The following is a 19,242-nucleotide window of genomic DNA, read 5'->3' as shown; positions in this document are numbered from 1 at the left end:
CGGGAAACTCTGCAGATGGCGGGAAAAAGCTGTTAATGGCGGACAACCGGCGGGAGTCGACCTGTGATGGAGTCCGATGGCGGGGACCCTCCGGAACCGGCAGGAGACTTCTTTTTGAGGTAAACTCGCACTTTTCTTCAGGCACGCAGTACCCGGGTGTTGCGGGCACGTAATCCTGCCGACTACGCCAAAGTTGACGCGCCCCCTGGGCCATATTCTTTAGGGGGAATATCCGGAGCCGGATCAGATGGGAGTTGTAGTCTTCCGAGTGGCTGTGACCCGGTCCGTGCCCAGGGTGTCAAACTCAGTTGTATGTGGCAGTCCTACAGATGTTATTAAGTTCTTTATTGTCGACTACGCCACCCGTTGTATTGCGGTCACTATGGCCGCCGCTGCAGCAGGGTCCGCTGAGGCTGATGGTGTAGGTGCAGCTTTTGGTGGTATAACCCCCAACGGGTGGGGTATAGCCTCAGGGGGTCAGGTGCAGAGGATGGGGGTTGTGGTGGTGCAGCATAGATGTTAAAGGAAGACAGAGTCGGGTTGTGCAGTTTAGGGTATTTACTCACTGCTGATGTTCCGGTCACTCCAGCTTCAAGTGACCTCCCGAGCCGTGCTGCGTCCACCAGGTCCTGGATCCAGCCAACCCCCAAGCGAGTCCGGAGCGTGACCCTGAGCTCTCCTTCTGTCCTTTCTCTGGCCGTCCCCACTATTGATCCACCCAGGTCCAGCTCCCTCGGGCCTTCTGTTGGGAGACCCTTGGCCTTGGGTTCCCTGACCCTCCACGTGGTATGCCTTCGAGGTGGATGTGGTGGGTGGCCGTGGCAGACGCTGCCCACGGCCTCCGGTCTCTGGCTAGGGTGTGTTTTTGCCCCCACCAGCTTGGGTTCCGGTACCCTAATGCCAACTCTTCACCCGCTGATGGACTTTGGGTTCTCAGAGTTCCTTTCTTTGTCCCCTCTGGGTCTTTCTTCTCTGCTCCACTCTCTCTCTTTGGATCTGCTCTGCTCCTCTTCCTGACTCTGACAGACTGACCGTTCTGCAAAGACTGACTGACCCTGTTCTCTGATGGTGCCCACCTTATATACACCCTCTATGTGTGAGCTCAGGTGACCAGCACCCAATGAGCTCCTATCTTTACCCAGGCTGCTCCCCCTATCTGCCCCTACACTACTTGGGATGTACCACCCCCCTCCCACTCCAGCCAGGAACAGACTCGGTCGTACCTGCACATTTCTAAGTGGGAGTACCGTCGGTCTGCTCCTCGGAAATGGGATGTGTGTAGTGCATGCAGCCTACCGAGCTCAGGTCCACACTCCATCCTTACCCGGGAGTGGAATATCACACCTCTGGGTTGAGGTGCAATACCCCTGTAGCAGCCGAATCCTCAGGGTGCTACACTAACACCTGCATCCAACACATACCCGCAGTGGGGGTAGGGCGAGATTGCTCCTAAGGGAGAGCACAGTCCCGGGTCCCTAGCTGTTGGGAGGAGCTATGTAGTGGGTGTGGGTGGAGGAAGTAGCTTAGGGGAGCACATGAGAGGAAGGCATATATAGAGAAGCCATCTTGTTTTAGGGAGTTCAGTTCTGTTCAGTCTGAGTGGAGTCACAGAACAGTCTACAGTGAGAGGAGTGGAGCAGGGCTCTGCAGGAGCTCTGCTCAGGCAGAGGGCCTGAGGAGAGGCCCAGGACTGAAGGAGAAGGAGAGGAGCAGGAAGGGCTCCGGGAACGAAGGACGGGACCCCAGGGGTACGGGCAGTGCTGGAGGCTACCCGTACACCCGAATCTACCGGGAGGTGGAGGGGTCAGGCCACACAAAGGGGACCGGTCCCTCAACTAGCGGAGCACTTTATGTCTCAACTAGAAACCAGAGGCTGCAGTATTTCAAGTCCTGCAGCCAACAGTCCATATCAGTCTCACCAAGAAGGTAGCTATAGAGGACCCAGGGGACAGAACAGACGTCGCCCGACAAGGCCCGCAGGTACCGGATTGGGACACTTGGTATGAGGTGCAGGGAGACGGCCAGAGAAAGGACACAGAAGGGGGTCCCGTTAAGTACTCCGGAGATATCTGAGGGTGGACTGAACCCCTCCCTGAATAAGCGCAGCACGACGAGGGAAGTTACGTTGGTACCTGTAACTTGGACTGCAACAAACGTGAGTAAAGACCCTGAGGACTGCACCCCATTGTCTCTGTGATTATTGCTGCGCCATCAAACCCTGCACTACAACGCCCAGCACAACCTATCCCATCTACACTGCCCTGGAGCTAAGCTCTACCTGTGGAAAGCCACACTATCCCTGCTGCAGTAACATCAGCTCCAGAGGACCTGCTCCGCAACGGCGGCTCCCTTTAGCCGTATACCACAGGTGGCGTCACGAACTTTGTACATATAAACTATAAAATCCCCTTTTTACTGACCGCCCTGGGTCACGGACCGGGTCACCACCACTGTGACATCTCCCCTAGCAACGACCGGCCCGGCACCGAGTACCCCACGGCCCAGGGGGCGCGTCAGTGACATCCTGCATGGAGCATTATAAGGGAGGGGGTGTTTGACATCCTGCATGGGGTATTATAAGGAGGGATGACATAATGCATGGGGCATTATAAGGGGGGTGACATCCTGCATGGGGCATTATAAGGGGAGGTGACATCCTGCATGGGGCTTTATATGGGGGGAACAGCCTGCATGGGGCATTATAAGGGGGGAACAGCCTGCGTGGGGAATTATGTGGGGGCAACAGTCTGCATGAGGCATTATGTGGGGGCACAGCCTGCATGGAGCGTTATATGGGGGACAGTATTCTGTATGGAGCGTTATATGGAGGCCAGTATCCTGTATGGAGCGTTATATGGGGGCCAGTATTGTGTATGGCGCATTTTATGGGGGCCAGTATACTGTGTGGAGCGATTCGCCGGTTTCTGAGCTAATGTGGAATTTACAATAGATATCACTCAAGTAATGTAAGAATTGAAATCTTTGCATTGTACTATACCTATATTTCTCTGCGGTATCTGTGCATCATGAATCGTGGTATGTGTTAAAGGGGCCACTGAGACTCTTTCGCCCAGGGCCCACAAAAACCTGGAGCCGGCCCTGATGCCAACCTTTGCAGTCAGGTAGGAGCAAAACAAAATTTGTGTGAATCTCAAACCATTTGACCACGATTAAGTGCATTCGTGTCCACGGAGGCCAGTAAATGGTCAGTGCTACAGGACCGGCGGGGACCACTGAAGCAGTCGCATAGGTAGAGCACGGGTTCCCATAGTTTGGAGAGAAAAAAAGCACCTTGCTGCATTGTTATTTTTCGTACGTTGAAATATTAGACAAACTAACGAAATCCCAACGGACCTCAATATAGTAAATAGGGTCTGTCGGGCGGAATTTGCAACCGTCATATGGCGGATCTGGTTCCTGAATGAATATTGCCACATTACAGAGCAAAAAATGGAGCTCGGACCAGAGACAAGAACCTAGCCCAAGTGTGAGACGTCACACTGTTCATCGCGCCAAGCTGGACGACACATGTAGATTTGATGCTGTGTGATTGTGATGTTACTTTACAACATCTATTCTTGGCGGGTCACGTGACATTGCTGTGTCATGTGACCTCTGCAGCCAATCACAGGTTGCCTACTGGCTGAAGTCTTTACAGTATTTCGTTAGAGCGGATGTCCACTCTGATGTAATATTGTTGAGCAGCAGCAGATCAAGAACTGGTGAGTGGCTGCAGCGGTCACAAGACACAGCAATGTCATATGACTGGCCGGGAATAGCTACATAGACATCGCAGGAGCGGTGCCAATGCAGGAGGTGAGTATATATTGTTTTCATTTGATATGAGGCATTGAATTAAGCACAGCCTGTCCAGTAGTGGAAAACCCCTTTAAGAAAAATAGGCTGTAGCGCATTCTGAGTGACTCAGGGAATGATCAAACAGATCTAAAGCTGCCATTAATGAATGTTGCTGAGCCAGGCAGCATTAGTGAGGAATCAGCTGTAACAAAATCTTTATTTTAAAACGATGTATTCGATTTCTGCCTGTTCTGTTCCCTTACTTAAAATGGCCGCCAAGGCTTCTGACAGCTAGACGTGACAGCGCGTTTTCTCGTACTGCCAGGTCTACACTACGTTTCTATTGCCCGGATGTCACATTGTCCCAGCCGGGCCTCCGTACAGCCGTTACGTGGCACTAGCTGCTAGCTCCCCGGCAGCCTACAGCGGTGACGCCTCTTTCTCAGTGAGGCCCAGACTCCGCCGCAAGGTTCCCGGCCTGTGCTCGCTTCTTTCCCCACACTGACCGCCATGTTTACGGTATCGGAGCTCGTGGCCCTGGTCGCCTTCTTCTCCGCCACGGCCTCGGGCTACTTTGTGAGCATCGATGCGCACGCTGAAGAATGTTACTTCGAGCATGTAACGTCCGGCACCAAGATGGGCCTGATCTTCGAGGTGGCGGAGGGGGGATTCCTGGACATCGATGTGGAGGTGAGTATGGTGCAATCTGCGGCCCCCTCACTGACACAGTGTCCCCGGGATGCCCGAGCACCTGACACTCTCCATCGCCATGAGTCCAGTGTGCCAGAGCCGCCCTGCTGCTGGGGTGGACATGGTGCCAGGCTGATATAGATACATAAGACATGGTGCCAGCGCTATAGATAGACCACATATATACCACACATGGTGCCAGGCTGATATAGATACATAAGACATGGTGCCAGCGCTATAGATAGACCACATATATACCACACATGGTGCCAGGCTGATATAGATACATAAGACATGGTGCCAGTGCTATAGATAGACCACATATATACCACACATGGTGCCAGGCTGATATAGATACATAAGACATGGTGCCAGTGCTATAGATAGACCACATATATACCACACATGGTGCCAGGCTGATATAGATACATAAGACATGGTGCCAGCGCTATAGATAGACCACATATATACCACACATGGTGCCAGGCTGATATAGATACATAAGACATGGTGCCAGCGCTATAGATAGACCACATATATACCACACATGGTGCCAGGCTGATATAGATACATAAGACATGGTGCCAGCGCTATAGATAGACCACATATATACCACACATGGTGCCAGGCTGATATAGATACATAAGACATGGTGCCAGCGCTATAGATAGACCACATATATACCACACATGGTGCCAGGCTGATATAGATACATAAGACATGGTGCCAGCGCTATAGATAGACCACATATATACCACACATGGTGCCAGGCTGATATAGGTATATATACATAAGACATGGTGCCAGCGCTATAGATAGACCACATATATACCACACATGGTGCCAGGCTGCAATACATGGCTATATACACCAGACATGTCTCAGGCTTATGGATAGATATATACCACACATGGTGCCAGGCTGTGATTATACAGTGGTGTGAAAGTGTTTGCCCCCTTGATGATTTCTTATTCTTTTGTATGTTTGTTACACTTAAATGTTTCGGATCATAAAACAAATGTAAATATTAGACAAAGATAACACAAGTAACCACAAAATGCAGTTTTTAAATGAAGGTCTTTATTATTAAGGGAAAAAGAAATCCAAACCTACAGGGCCCTGTGTGAAAAAGTGATTGCCCCCTAAACCTAATAACTGGTTGGACCACCCTTAGCAGCAACAACTGCAATCAAGCATTAGCGATAACTGGCAATGAGTCTTTTACAACGCTCTGGAGGAATTTTGACCCTCTCATCTTTGCAAAATTGTTGTAATTCTGCTACATTGGAGGGTTTCAGAGCATGAACCTCCTTTTTAAGATCATGCCACAGCATCTCAATCGGATTAAGGTCAGGACTTTGACTAGGCCACTGCAAAGTCTTAATTTTGTTATTCTTAAGCCATTCACAGGTGGACTTGCTGGTGTGTTTTGGATCATTGTCCTGCTGCATAACCCAAGTGCGCTTGAGGTCGAGGTCACAAACATATGGCCGGACATTCTCCTTCAGGATTTTTTGGTAGACATCAGAATTCATGGTTCCATTTACCACAGCAAGTCTTCCAGGTCCTGAAGCAAAAAAACAGCCCCAGACCATCACACTACCACCACCATATTTTACTGTTAGTATGATGTTCCTTTTTTGAAATGCTGTGTTACTTCTACACCAGATGTAATGGGACATGCAACTTCCAAAAAGTTCAGCTTTTGTCTCGTCAGTTCACAGAGTATTCTCCCAAATGTCTTGCCGATCATCAAGATGTTTTCTGGCAAAATTGACATGAGCCTTTATGTTCTATTTGCTCAGCAGTGGTTTTCGTCTTGGAGCTCTGCCATGCATGGCATTTTTGCCCAGTCTCTTTCTTATGGTGGAGTCATGAACAGTGACCTTAACTGAGGCAAGTGAGGCCTGCAGTTCTTTGGATGTTGTTGTGGGGTCTCCTGTGACCTCTTGGATGAGTCGTTTCTGCTCTCTCTGGGGGTTAATTTTAGTCGGCCGGCCACTCCTGGGAAGGTTCACTCCTGTTCTATGTTTTTGACATTTGTGGATAATGGCTCTCACTGTGGTTAGCTGGAGTCCCAAAGCTTTAGAAATGGCTTTATAACCTTTTCCAGACTGATAGATCTCAGTTACTTTGTTTCTCATTTGTTCCTGAATTTCTTTGGATCGCAGCATGATGTCTAGATTTTGAGTATCTCTTGGTATACTTCACTTTGTCAAGTAGGTCCCATTTAAGTGATTTCTTGAATGAGAAATCAGGACTGTATGGGGCTATGGCAATTGATCTTAGCTTCACAAAGATGTGATAAACCACAGTTAATTTATATTTTAAGGAGGTGGGTGGGGAATTACTTTTTCACACAGGGCCCTGTAGGTTTGGATTTCTTTTTCCCTTATTAATAAAGACCTACATTTAAAAACTGCATTTTGTGGTTACTTGTGTTATCTTTGTCTAATATTTAAATTTGTTTTGTGATTTGAAACATTTAAGTGTGACGAACATGCCAAAGAATAAGAAATCAGGAAGGGGGCAAACACTTTTTCACACCACTGTAGATATCTACACATATACCACACATAATACCAGGCTGCAGTGTGTATGTATGTATATATATATTACACATACAGTACATACCAACAGTTTGGACACACCTTCTCATTTAAAGATTTTTCTGTATTTCATGACTATGAAAATTGTACATTCACACTGAAGGCATCAAAACTATGAATTAACACATGTGGAATTATATACTTAACAAAAAAGTGTGAAATAAGTGAAAATATGTCTTATATTCTAGGTTCTTCAAAGTAGCCACCTTTTGCTTTGATGACTGCTTTGTACACTCTTGGCATTCTCTTGATGAATTTCAAGAGGTAGTCACTGGAAATGGTCTTCCAACAATCTTGAAGGAGTTCCCAGAGATGCTTAGCACTTGTTGGCCCTTTTGCCTTCATTCTGCGGTCCAGCTCACCCCAAACCATCTCGATTGGGTTCAGGTCTGGTGACTGTGGAGGCCAGGTCATCTGGCGTAGCACCCCATCACTCTCCTTCTTGGTCAAATAGCCCTTACACAGCCTGGATGTGTGTTTGGGGTCATTGTCCTGTTGAAAAATAAATGATGGTCCAACTAAACGCAAACCGGATGGAATAGCATGCCGCTGCAAGATGCTGTGGTAGCCATGCTGGTTCAGTATGCCTTCAATTTAGAATAAATCCCCAACAGTGTCACCAGCAAAGCACCCCCACACCATCACACCTCCTCCTCCATGCTTCACTGTGGGAACCAGGCATGTAGAGTCCATCCGTTCACCTTTTCTGCGTTGCACAAAGACACGGTGGTTGGAACCAAAGATCTCAAATTTGGACTCATCAGACCAAAGCACAGATTTCCACTGGTCTAATGTCCATTCCTTGTGTTCTTTAGCCCAAACAAGTCTCTTCTGCTTGTTGTCTGTCCTTAGCAGTGGTTTCCTAGCAGCTATTTTACCATGAAGACCTGCTGCACAAAGTGTCCTCTTATCAGTTGTTGTAGTGATGTGTCTGCTGCTAGAACTCTGTGTGGCATTGACCTGGTCTCTAATCTGAGCTGCTGTTAACCTGCGATTTCTGAGGCTGGTGACTCGGATAAACTTATCCTCAGAAGCAGAGGTGATTCTTGGTCTTCCTTTCCTGGGGCTGTCCTCATGTGAGCCAGTTTCTTTGTAGCGCTTGATGGTTTTTACAACTGCACTTGGGGACACTTTCAAAGTTTGGCCAATTTTTCGCACTGACTGACCTTCATTTCTTAAAGTAATGATGGCCACTCGTTTTTCTTTACTTAGCTGCTTTTTTCTTGCCATAATACAAATTCTAACAGTCTATTCAGTAGGACTATCAGCTGTGTATCCACCAGACTTCTGCACAACACAACTGATGGTCCCAACCCCATTTATATGTCAAGAAATCCCACTTATTAAACCTGACAGGGCACACCTGTGAAGTGAAAACCATTTCCGTTGCCTACCTCTTGAAGCTCATCAAGAGAATGCCAAGAGCGTGCAAAGCAGTCATCAAAGCAAAAGGTGGCTACTTTGAAGAACCTAGAATATAAGACATATTTTCAGTTGTTTCACACTTTTTTGTTAAGTATATAATTCCACATGTGTTAATTCATAGTTTTGATGCCCTCAGTGTGAATGTACAATTTTCATAGTCAAGAAAATACAGAAAAATCTTTAAATGAGAAGGTGTGTCCAAACTTTTGGTCTGTACTGTATACCACACGTAATACCAGGCTGCAGTGCTGTGAGTATATCAGTGGCCACAGACATCCCTTACACCATGCACTAACTGAAAGAAGAACTGTTCGTAAGGGAAATGGCCCAATATCTGCACTATAAGGCTTGTGCCCTATCCGCTGTATATAGGGCACGTTTGGCCAGTTATGGTTCAGCACGCAGCAGAATTGTCATCTATGTAGTTCTTATAACACTTCAAAAATGGTCATCTTTTCTGTGATCCAGTCCAGATGTGTGCCAGACATTGCATGGCAACGTTTGCCCCAACCCAGGTGACTCCTCACCCTGTGCTCTTGTGGCATCTCCACCTGCTCCGGTCTTACATGTACCAGACTTGTTCTTGTGATTGTCAGTGACGTTGCTTATAGATGACCATGCATATTACATCAATGTCAGCCGTGCCGGACCATTTTAACAGGACTGGCCGACCTTCTAAGGCTATGTTCACATGTCCAGTAACTTTCCGTTAGAACAGTACAGTGGGCAGGACTCACAAGAATATCAAATCTGCAAGGTGCGGGAAATAACACACCATTCGTGACAGATAAATCAGACATTGGTTACTAAGGGATTAAAATTGAACTGTATGTAAATTACCTGCAGAGAGTAATCTGGTGGTGGTGCCATACTGAAAAATCACCCAATCCAGTTCCTAGACGCCCCTTGTTTGACATCCCACAAGTCTTGGTGGATCTGCCTGGTATTGATGGACCACGGACTTTGGTATGTCAGTCAAGAAAGTAAAGTAATTTCCCTTTAGCTGTGGTATACACTCAGTTTTTGGGGCAGATCATATGGGGGCATCTTTGAGTATTGTTACCGTCCACTATAATAGAATGGTTGTGGTTTAGAGGCCAAGATTGGTAATAAATCTATGAGCAGTGGGAACAGGGTGTCTGATGCCTTGTTCTAGGAATCAGTGGTGGTCCAAGATTGCAGTCTTCACCTCCGTGATCTTACTGTGTACCTGGCATATTAGAAGATGGTTTTGACTGGACTTCTCTGTACAAACTGCCTTTTCTGTTTTAGATCACTGGTCCTGACAATAAAGGCATTTATAAAGGAGACAGGGAGTCCAGTGGGAAGTACACCTTCGCGGCACACATGGATGGAACTTACAAATTCTGCTTCAGTAACAGAATGTCAACCATGACTCCAAAGATAGTGATGTTCACTATTGACATAGGAGAAGCCCCTAAGGGCCAGGACATGGAGACCGAGGGTGAGTGATAAAATCTTTATGTGTATAGCGTTCATTATTAACCATTGAGGGCTCAGATCAAGTACAGAGAATCAGTCAGTACCTTTTTTGCTATGTAATATGAGAGCACCATGATGTTGAGGCTGAGAGCCTGATTCCAGCGATGTGTCGCTTACTAGACTGTGTTTTGCCGTTTCAATGTAATTAGTGTTCTCTTATCAGGAGATTCTCACTACAGGACTAGATGTCTAGTGCCCCCTGGTCCAACCACACCCACCACTGATTAGCTGCTTTCTGTCAATATACAATGTACACAGAAAGCTGCCATTCAGTGGTGTGGGTGAGTGATGCAAAGCTCAACCTTCTTATCTCTGCTAGATCCTGTATTGGAGAAAATTGATTATCAGAACTGCTGCACTCAGTAAACTAAGTGGCATTGCTGGAATCAGGGTCTCTGCTTCTACATCATGCTACTGTTAGATTACATAGCAGAAACCTGCTGACAGATTCTCTTACATTTAGCCATAGACATAAGATTTTTCATTTGGAGTTGCCAAAAGAAGCGTCAAACGATCCGACCCATTCAATCCCTGCTTCTGGCAAACAGGTTTTCTCTAAAGATCTGATCACTGAGGCTTTCACTGCTTAAGACTGCCAGTAATATCGTCTTTATGGAGTTGCCAGAACGACTCGTCGTGAAAATACTCCTGTCTTAAAGAAGTTGTCCACTACTTTTCCATTGATGCATCAATATTTGATTGGCCGGGGTTCCGCACCTAGCACCCCCACCGATCAGCTGTTATCGGGGTACTGCACATCCGCCTCCCATTGAATTGAATAGGATGCTTATGTGCAGTAACCTGCGGCAGCCACTACCGCTAGACGGCCAAGCACCGCAGGTAAGTACTTCCGGCCAGCGGACACTGCTGCCGACACTGATAACAGCTGATCAACGGGGATGCCGCGTGTGGGACCCCGGCCAATCAAATATTGATGCCCTATCCTACGGGTAGGGCATCAATGGAAAAGTAGTGGAGAACTTCTTTTAAAGAGTACGTGTCACTTGCTAAGGCACCTTTCACACAGAATTTTTGCCGACGCTGGGAGCCTAGGAACAAAAAAATGAGGTTACAACCTTGGAAAAATCCCTGAGCTTCCCTGATTCTGAAGAGATGTGAATATCTCTGCAATGGAGCAGCGCAACATGGAAAGTAAAACAGCAGTATTGGGACCTCAGGTTTTTTTTTTTAAGGTATTTAACGCATTTATTTCTAGTAAATGACAGGAACTTTTTAAGAACTAGTCCATCAGGAAAGGTATGTCTGCTCCAATGACAGGAGTTATTAAAAGCAAAGAGCCCTCCATCATTAACAAGGTTCCTTCATGTGTTCTTATCTCTATAATTCCCCTAGGAGGAGGAGATACATGGGATGGTATGTCTTCTGCTGTTTGATGATAGTTGCCTGACAACATGCAAATTAATATTACTATACAACCATTTCTTTTTCCCTAACCCTAACCTCCATGTCGCCATGGCCGTGGTGTGAGTTGGTGCAGATAGTGATGGTACTGGTTTGGCTGGCACTTGTCTAACAAGCATTGTGTTGACCTGGGTTGGCATGTTGTTTGCTGTGATGTTTCAGCTCTAGCTAAATATTACTTTTAGTTGAGTAATTTTTTACCTATTGGGAAAACACTCCGTTTTCAAGGAAGTCTGAATGGGGGCATGTTCACATGGGAGACGGCCGAGACACCAACAGCAGAAGATCCGCTCCAAATCACACAGATTGTGGGGCTGATTTGACTGTGACTTTGCAGCTACAAGTAAAATATAAGAGAAAATATTACTTTTCCCTCAGCTTGCACTTCTAAGTTTCCTTTGCCATTTGCCTGCTAGTCTCTGTACAACTCTGTCTCCTCCAATGATGTCTCAACCTAAGTGACCGCTCCAGCCTGTGATTAGCTGCAGGGGTCACGTAGAATGAAACCTAATCACTGGAGGCAGGGTACAACTTTATCATATAGATTGGTAGAGGCCTGACTAATCAGGAAATAATAACATATGTTAGCAATTTTCCATCACTTACTATGGTAGAAAAATCCTTGCTCTTTTTTAAAGGGACCCTGTCATCACAGAATGAGTGCTCAAACTAAGTACAGGCGCTCAGTGCAGCATGGCGGGGCCAATCATTTAAGTGCAACTTCCCATCTTTTTGTTCTCCATCTATCAAGCCAGAGCTGTCAATCAAAGAAGGGGGTGGGGGGTAGAGGGAAAACAAGCAGGTGAGAAGGTGTAGTTAAATGCAGGGCTGTGCAGTCGGCATCAAAATGGGCCGACTCCCAAAATATATAATACATTGGGTACAGTAGTACAATGCAGTAAGTTATGAAATATATGTCTGTTCTGTTCCTGATCTAAGGATCTCGGCTTTTAGTTGAGATGAATCTGTGCTGCACTTTATGTACACGCTCAGTAGTGAGGCAGGGCTGTGGAGTCGGGAGTCAGGGAAATTGAGGAGTCTGTGGTTTGGCTTACTGATTCCACAGCCCTGGTTAAATGATTGGCCCCACCATGATGCACTGAGCACCTGTGCTTGTTTTGAACAGTCATTCTGTTGTGACAGTCCATTTAAAGGGGTTGTCCCATCCAAATCGATAAGTCTGAATGAACCCCCCTCCCCCCAATGCAAGCACTGTGCGCTGCGGGGATTCACCGGTTTCTAACCCGGGCCTGTGGGGTATGTATAAGTGATACATACTCCTGGCCAGTGGGCGTGTATGTAGCGAGGCTGTGCCTTCTAGTCGGCCATGCCCACTGAACATCCATGTCACTAGCTGGGGTGCGGCCTCTCTATACAAGTGTATGGAGTGAGACCACGCCCACTAGACGGGTCCTGGCCGGGAGTATGTATAACTCATACATACCCTTGTTACCGGGTCAGAAACCGGTGAATCCCCGCAGCGCACAGTGCGTGATCTGGGGGAATTCGTAAATCTGCAGTCACACAGAGTCGCTGCAGACTTATTGATTTGGACCAGACAACGCCTTTAAGCTCAGAATCCTTATACCTTAATCTCATGTTAGTGGTGGTTGCTGGTATTCTCATTTGACTTGGTCTGTTGGAAGGGAAGTGAGGAAATTGTGACTTTGTATCATAAAAACATCCCTCTATTAAAGGTGTTCTCCAGGACATTGACATTGATAACCTATCCTCAGTGTAGGTCATAAATGTCCGATCAGTAGAGAGCTAGCGGCTGGCAGCCCCAACACTGCTATTATAATAGGAGCAGATCTGCAGGACCCTGGGAGCGGAAGTGTTCCTCCCCATGCACCATGGCAGCTGATTTGTGGGGGTGCTGGGTTTCGGCACACCTCCGATCTGATATTTATGACCTATCCTGATTATAGGTCATCGTAATCGATGTAACCCCTTTAAGATGTGATATTAAATTCTTCAGAGCAAAGGCAAATTGCTCTGTACCCTCATCCTTAGGACATGGTCATCGGATGTGAATACTGCCTTTATGTGATGTTATATTTCCTTCAAAGCACATTTATAGTTTTAAAGTGAACCCATTTTAGACTATACCATACATTTAGGAAATTACATTATTAGCAATGTATTTTTATTACCTACTTTACTACTTTCTTAGGGGCGGGGGTCCCATACGTCTGAATGCCATGATAAGAGAGGCTATTACAGGTTGTTTTTTTTTGCCTATACAATACACACTTTACTGATGGCACCTATGGGGAATTTGATGTCTCCTCATTGTCTTGTAGTATGGCGCTACTTTCTCTCAATCATGGAAAGTGCTTTATGTAATGGAAACTAGATTATAAAGTTGCTTATAATGCAATTTCATTATAAGTTCTGAAAGTAATACCATAGGCTTTGTTTGTAGGAGTAATTAGAATATGTCTAGGCAGCTAGGAGCATCGGCTTAGTCTAGTTTGTTAATGGTACTGGCCAATGAATGAAACACAACAGTGGCGGGTTGGGTCTTATGTACATTTGTATGAAGGGGATGGAGCTTAAAGGGGGTCTGTCTCCCTCAACAAACAATTTAAACTACTTATCCAATCTTTGAGGGGACATAGCCCCTATAAGATTTCTCTTCTCTAGTTGCACAGAAAAAAACCTTTATTTCATGCAAGTGACGGTTGTGTGTTGCCCCTTTTTCCCTTCTCAATCAATATGCCATCACCTCCCTCCCCTGTGCTTTGTCAGCGCTCACTTGCCCAGAGCAAGAGCGGCCTGAATTGTGTCCTCAGCCCTGCATGTCGGTGCTGGCGCGCTCTCCTCCCTCCTTCCTGTCCGCCATCCTGCTCGCTGCACACAGGATCACACAGTAGTGAGTGACTGTCACCTATAGGACTATATAAGTAGTTTTAAATGGAGATTTGGGGGTGGCATACTTTTAACTGGATATTTTGTTTTAAAGCATTTTTCTCCTAAAACTGGAAAGAACGGGGGCCCTGGTACCCTGATCCATCTCCCTACAAGTCCACGACTAGGATACATTCGAGTGAAGCAGCAGTAGGACATGTGCCAATCACCGTGCTGTTGGTGCTATAGCTTACAGGCAATGGCACCATGCTACCTAATCAGAGAGCAGCATGGTGTGCAGACAGAGACCCCAGTCAGTAACCAAAGTACTAGTACTCCTGCTGCCAGGGAGTCCGAGTATGTCTCCATCACCAATGAGCAGCTTTCTGCCTATGCACAGTTGTACATACAAAGCTGCCAATCAGGCGTGTGGGCAGAGTTATACAGAGATCCACATTCAGAGAACTGCCAGATCTGCAGCAAAAATATAATAGATTTTAATCAAAACTGCAGCTAGCAGCCCAGTAAGTGATACATCACTGGAATCAAGGTCTCTGCCCCTACGTTAGGCTGCTCTCAGATTACATAGCAAAAGCCTGGTGACAGATTCCCTTTAAGTGGAGCAACAGAGCATATGCCTGACCATCACTCTATTAGAATTCTTCCTATTCTTGTCTCTGTTGGAAATGGGGAACCAGGGCCGCCTTTTTCGGTGATCGGTGTGGGATCTACAATTTGTGATTTGAGTTATGGAAGGTAGACACACAGGCAGATCTATGAGGGATGTATTATGTGAATGTGTAACCACTAATACAGTAAATTACCCGTGTGCTTTATTATAGCGATGTTGTGTGTGTTGTGGAATTATTGCGGGTTTTACTTTTGTGCTCTCTTATATTTTTACTCTGGATAGTTTCCTATTACTGTTGTCTATCAGTGCATTTCTCCCATGCCATGCGTTCACGGTTTGACTTTCTCATGATATATTATGACTTGTTTGTCCATGTGTTATGCAGCACACCAGAACAAGCTGGAGGAGATGATCAATGAACTGGCAGTGGCCATGACAGCTGTGAAGCACGAGCAAGAATACATGGAAGTGCGGGAAAGAATACACAGAGCAAGTGAGTCCTCGTTTCCCTAAAATGATGTTGGTATTAGAAATGTTGTTTTTCTGTTTGGCACAAGTGAGCAAAAACATTAGAATTTTTCTAACATGAAATAAATATACAGCCGTTCTGTACAGGGCTTTTATTTGTACACTATATTAGAATGCTATAAATGAGACTACTGGACAACCCTAATTATTAATGGCTCCTCTGTCAAGCATAAAATAAAGAAGCTCTATACTTGCCTCCCAAACCATTGCTGTTCTCAATGTTGCACCATGTTCCCGGTGGACAAAATTTTTTTCTCATACTCAGCAGAGTGTTCATCTGGGTACTTTCTCTTCCCACGTCTTCAACCTAATAAAGGCCTTTTCCCTTTCCCTCTGCATATTTCATTCATTTTTTACAGTCCCCATACAGAATAATTTTTTTTTTCCAATTTCTTTCAATGGATTTTTTTTTTTTTTTTTTGAACGTTATTTTTCACATTCCCTTATTTTTCTCCAATACACTTTTATCATAGCAATTTTAATATAAAATGTCTCTATAAACTAAACTTTCTGCACCATTTAAGTCTGTTCCTACTATGTACAATCTTTGTGGGTCTCCTGAAGTCTGAGAACTGCGAAACACATTGAGAATAAACTGCGCTATTACCTTCTACACTGCATATTGGAATTATTTGTGGACACATCACCCGTGGTGCAGGTTATCCACATCTCTGATTACCTCAATACCCCGTGGTCAGTTAACCTAGAAATTGTCCCATGACCGCTGCAGCCAGTTAGTGGTTGCTGATCCGCTATAGCCTTCACTATTCTGTCAGAGCAGAACACTGTTTATACCACTCTGACAGCAGACTGACCACCGGGGGTTGAGGCGCTGGGTTATTCTGCACAGTGGAGCTGTTAATAAGGGGTTGACCAGTAGGGGGCACCCCCTTTAGTACGTGCTTCATGTGTATCTTGTCCAGTTTGCACTAATTCTTCTGTTTTCTCTCCGCAGTCAATGACAACACGAACAGCAGGGTGGTGCTTTGGTCATTTTTTGAAGCCCTTGTACTTGTTGCTATGACACTCGGACAAATCTACTATCTGAAGAGATTTTTCGAAGTACGACGAGTTGTTTAGGAAGCTGCACCTGTTTTTGTTTTTGTTTTGTTTTTTTGTCCCAAATAATGATCCCAATTTTCCCCCAGAACCTCCCCCTTCTTATCTTGGCCAGACCAACTTTAAAGTTTAAATTTTGCAATTTTTGGTTTGGGGAAATGCCCATTGTAGCACAAACATCCTGCTGCATTTGTTACCTTCAGAAAAGTCTCCTTGATATGAAACTGGTGACGTTTTGGGAAGATCCTAGAGCACGATCTGTGCTGTTACCATCCGGATTGGAAGTACATCTAGTTACATTTTTCTTTTTTTACCACTTTACTCTTGCATTTATTTTTTTTTTTAATGAAGACTAAGACCCAAAGAGGTTCTTGAATAAGATGGCTCAAAATAAGCCACAGAAATGTAATCTATAATATCTGTTCTGAGCAAATGTCATTCTCCTGAATTCCGGTGATAATTGACGTGCTCTGTCTGATGTGTTTTCTAATAATTCATCATCTAGCAAGTTCTGCCTGTAAGCGTCGTACACTGGTAAAAGCTTTGTTCTAGATGCCCACAAGCAACAACCATTGAAAGGGGTTTCGTGGTGTAGAAACTCAGTCCCAGAACTGCTTTTTTTCTGAAAACCTCACCCCACCTGTCAGCAGGTTGTGCGTGGTATTGCAGGTCAGCCTTAGGCTAAGGCTATCATAGCAACACGTGTTGCTCAACAGCAATTCTCAGACAAGTTGCTTTTCAGAGGCAAATTGTAGATAAGTTGCAGTCACATGTGGGTTGTGTGCAACCTGCAACAGAAAATTTGACACATTTGGAAACCTTTTCGACTCAGTGACGTAGGTGACTATTGGGTGCAATGTCTCATTGAGAGACTGTTTTCAGTGTCTCGCAACTCGCCACCGTCTAGCCTTAACCTGAGCTGCAATACTGGGCACAACCCTTGGACACGTGGCACTGTATTAAGAAAGCAGCTATGTTCTCTGGTCGCAGACAACCCCATTAGATGTATTCTTTTTCTAGCCTCTCCGAGATCATTACTAACTTGCACTGGTTTTTATTTTTCTGCGTTGCTTTAAAGCGGCAGCCTGTAGTTGCAGACATTTGCTTTCTTCTCATTCCCTACTATGCAAAGAAGGCAATTTTTGTTGTTTTTTTTTTTTTGCCTGGTGGACAGTAAATGTGACTCTTTGACATATGAAGTTTTCCCGGTATAAGATATTTTAGTAATGAAACAAGACTTTGTAATCTTCACCCATCAATAAATTGTCTGCAGTGGCCAGAAACATGCTTTGCTGATGTATTCCATTTTATTCACTTGCCCAACAGTTAAGCAAGCCATGGACAACTTTGGCTGAGAGTGAGAAGTCCCAATGCCATCAGTAACATGTCCATTGGCTGACCACCATCTTATTTCTATAGATGGAGGGACATTCGATTATCCGCAGATCCTTTCACACTCAACCAACCAGCAAACGATTGCTACACGATACTGCTGCGTGTCCACAACACCTTCATCAGTGCATAGGTATTAAATCTTATAAACCACTATCGGAGAGTGTAGTGATCATAAAGTATCTGGGAAGAGGATGATGGTAAGGAACTAACAATCTTAAAAGAACTACTTGAATTTAGCAGATCACACTTTTATCCCACAATCTGTGGGTTGTATATTTGACCTCATAAAAACCTAATTGAGCACGGGAACCGAGATGAACAACCCGCCATGTTCTATAATGGATCTTTATCATATTGTCTAATACTTCTCTCACCATCTTGGTCATTTCTACTTCTTTTTATTATACTGTGTGCAATGTCTCGGCTGAAGTAAAACTAACGATATACTAGGAAGTTTGGGGTCATATTCTTGCTCCTGCTGCTTTACATTTTTGTTTAGGTTTGACGCTTTTTAGCCTTTTTTTTTTTTTTCAATGTAGTTACATTTAGAAATCTAGACCATTGTTTGCAAAAAAAAAAAAAAAGTTGTCAACTGTCTGTCGGTTTGATAATGGGATAATTAATATGGCTTCTGGTGTCGGTGCAGATTGGGATTATTTAGTGAATTATGTAAATTACTTGGTTTTTTTATTTTGTTTTTTGTCTCCTTTCGTCTTTCTTTCTCTGGACGCAGAAGGAACCTTTGCAAGCAACAAAACCGTTTTGTATAAATAAGTTAAGTTTTCTTATGGGTTTCCATGTTTAAAGAATATTTTCAACCTTGGGCTAAACGTCTCACACAGCAGGTTTATAAGGATGGTTCTTTATGTTAGGACTTGTTTGCCAATTGGCTTTGAATTTCACTTTCAAATTGACTTCAAAGATGTACATTTAAGAAAAGAATGCTTGTCTGAATATTACCCAGGTTCAGTGAAGAATAAAACCTTGTTTAACAAAAATGGTCTTAATTCTGTCTTTTTAAGTTTTTTTTTTTGTATATACGCACCATTTATCACAATTTGAGTGAAGAACAGGAGAAGAAAAAAAGGAAGAAAAGCAGTAACTGTCTTTCATTTATACTTTCCTTCCTTTTCTGATCTTCTCCTGGCTTTTCTCGATTGCATATAGGCTTTCTGCAAGGCCAATTTACATGAACAGTTGCCGAAAATTAGGCAAAAATAACCTTCCACCTGTGAAGGCGGGCTTCAAAGGCGACCGTGATTTTTACTATCAATACTGAGGTATTGTTGCAAATAGTACAAGCGATCAACCGATCACAGGTTCTAGTCCCCC

The 19,242-nt window shown here is 44.9% G+C and overlaps 1 protein-coding gene across 2 annotated transcripts; it reads left to right on the top strand.

Annotated features, from left to right (window-relative positions):
- The first annotated feature begins 4,145 nt into the window (after nt 1-4,145).
- Nucleotides 4,146-18,908, top strand: TMED2 (transmembrane p24 trafficking protein 2). Of its 2 annotated transcripts, XM_073676183.1 has the most exons (5): nt 4,146-4,488; nt 9,795-9,987; nt 11,379-11,399; nt 15,314-15,421; nt 16,412-18,908. In XM_073676183.1, exons 1-5 carry the CDS (start codon nt 4,309-4,311, stop codon nt 16,534-16,536), a joined length of 627 nt encoding a protein of 208 aa, XP_073532284.1. In that variant the 5' UTR covers nt 4,146-4,308; the 3' UTR covers nt 16,537-18,908. The 2 variants fall into 2 exon arrangements, with proteins under 2 accessions (XP_073532284.1, XP_073532286.1); XM_073676185.1 differs by lacking the exon at nt 11,379-11,399 and having other exon boundaries at nt 4,163-4,488.
- Nucleotides 18,909-19,242: the final 334 nt, after the last annotated feature.

Source organism: Phyllobates terribilis, unplaced genomic scaffold, assembly GCF_046119375.1.
Source record: "Phyllobates terribilis strain yellow unplaced genomic scaffold, ASM4611937v1 Scaffold_1__5_contigs__length_1240528914, whole genome shotgun sequence".
Classification (NCBI taxonomy): Eukaryota; Metazoa; Chordata; class Amphibia; order Anura; family Dendrobatidae; genus Phyllobates; species Phyllobates terribilis.
Note: the sequence above shows the minus strand (reverse complement) of the source record. Positions and strands in the feature narration are given on the sequence as shown.

What these genes read in the sequence shown, in the direction of transcription:
- TMED2 (XM_073676183.1), top strand. Translation starts at nt 4,309, where the DNA reads ATGTTTACGGTATCGGAGCTCGTGGCCCTGGTCGCCTTCTTCTCCGCC. An exon ending in CCAGGACATGGAGACCGAGG is followed by an intron (nt 9,988 to 11,378) that starts GTGAGTGATAAA and finishes TAATTCCCCTAG; the next exon opens with GAGGAGGAGATACATGGGAT. An exon ending in AGGAGGAGATACATGGGATG is followed by an intron (nt 11,400 to 15,313) that starts GTATGTCTTCTG and finishes TGTGTTATGCAG; the next exon opens with CACACCAGAACAAGCTGGAG.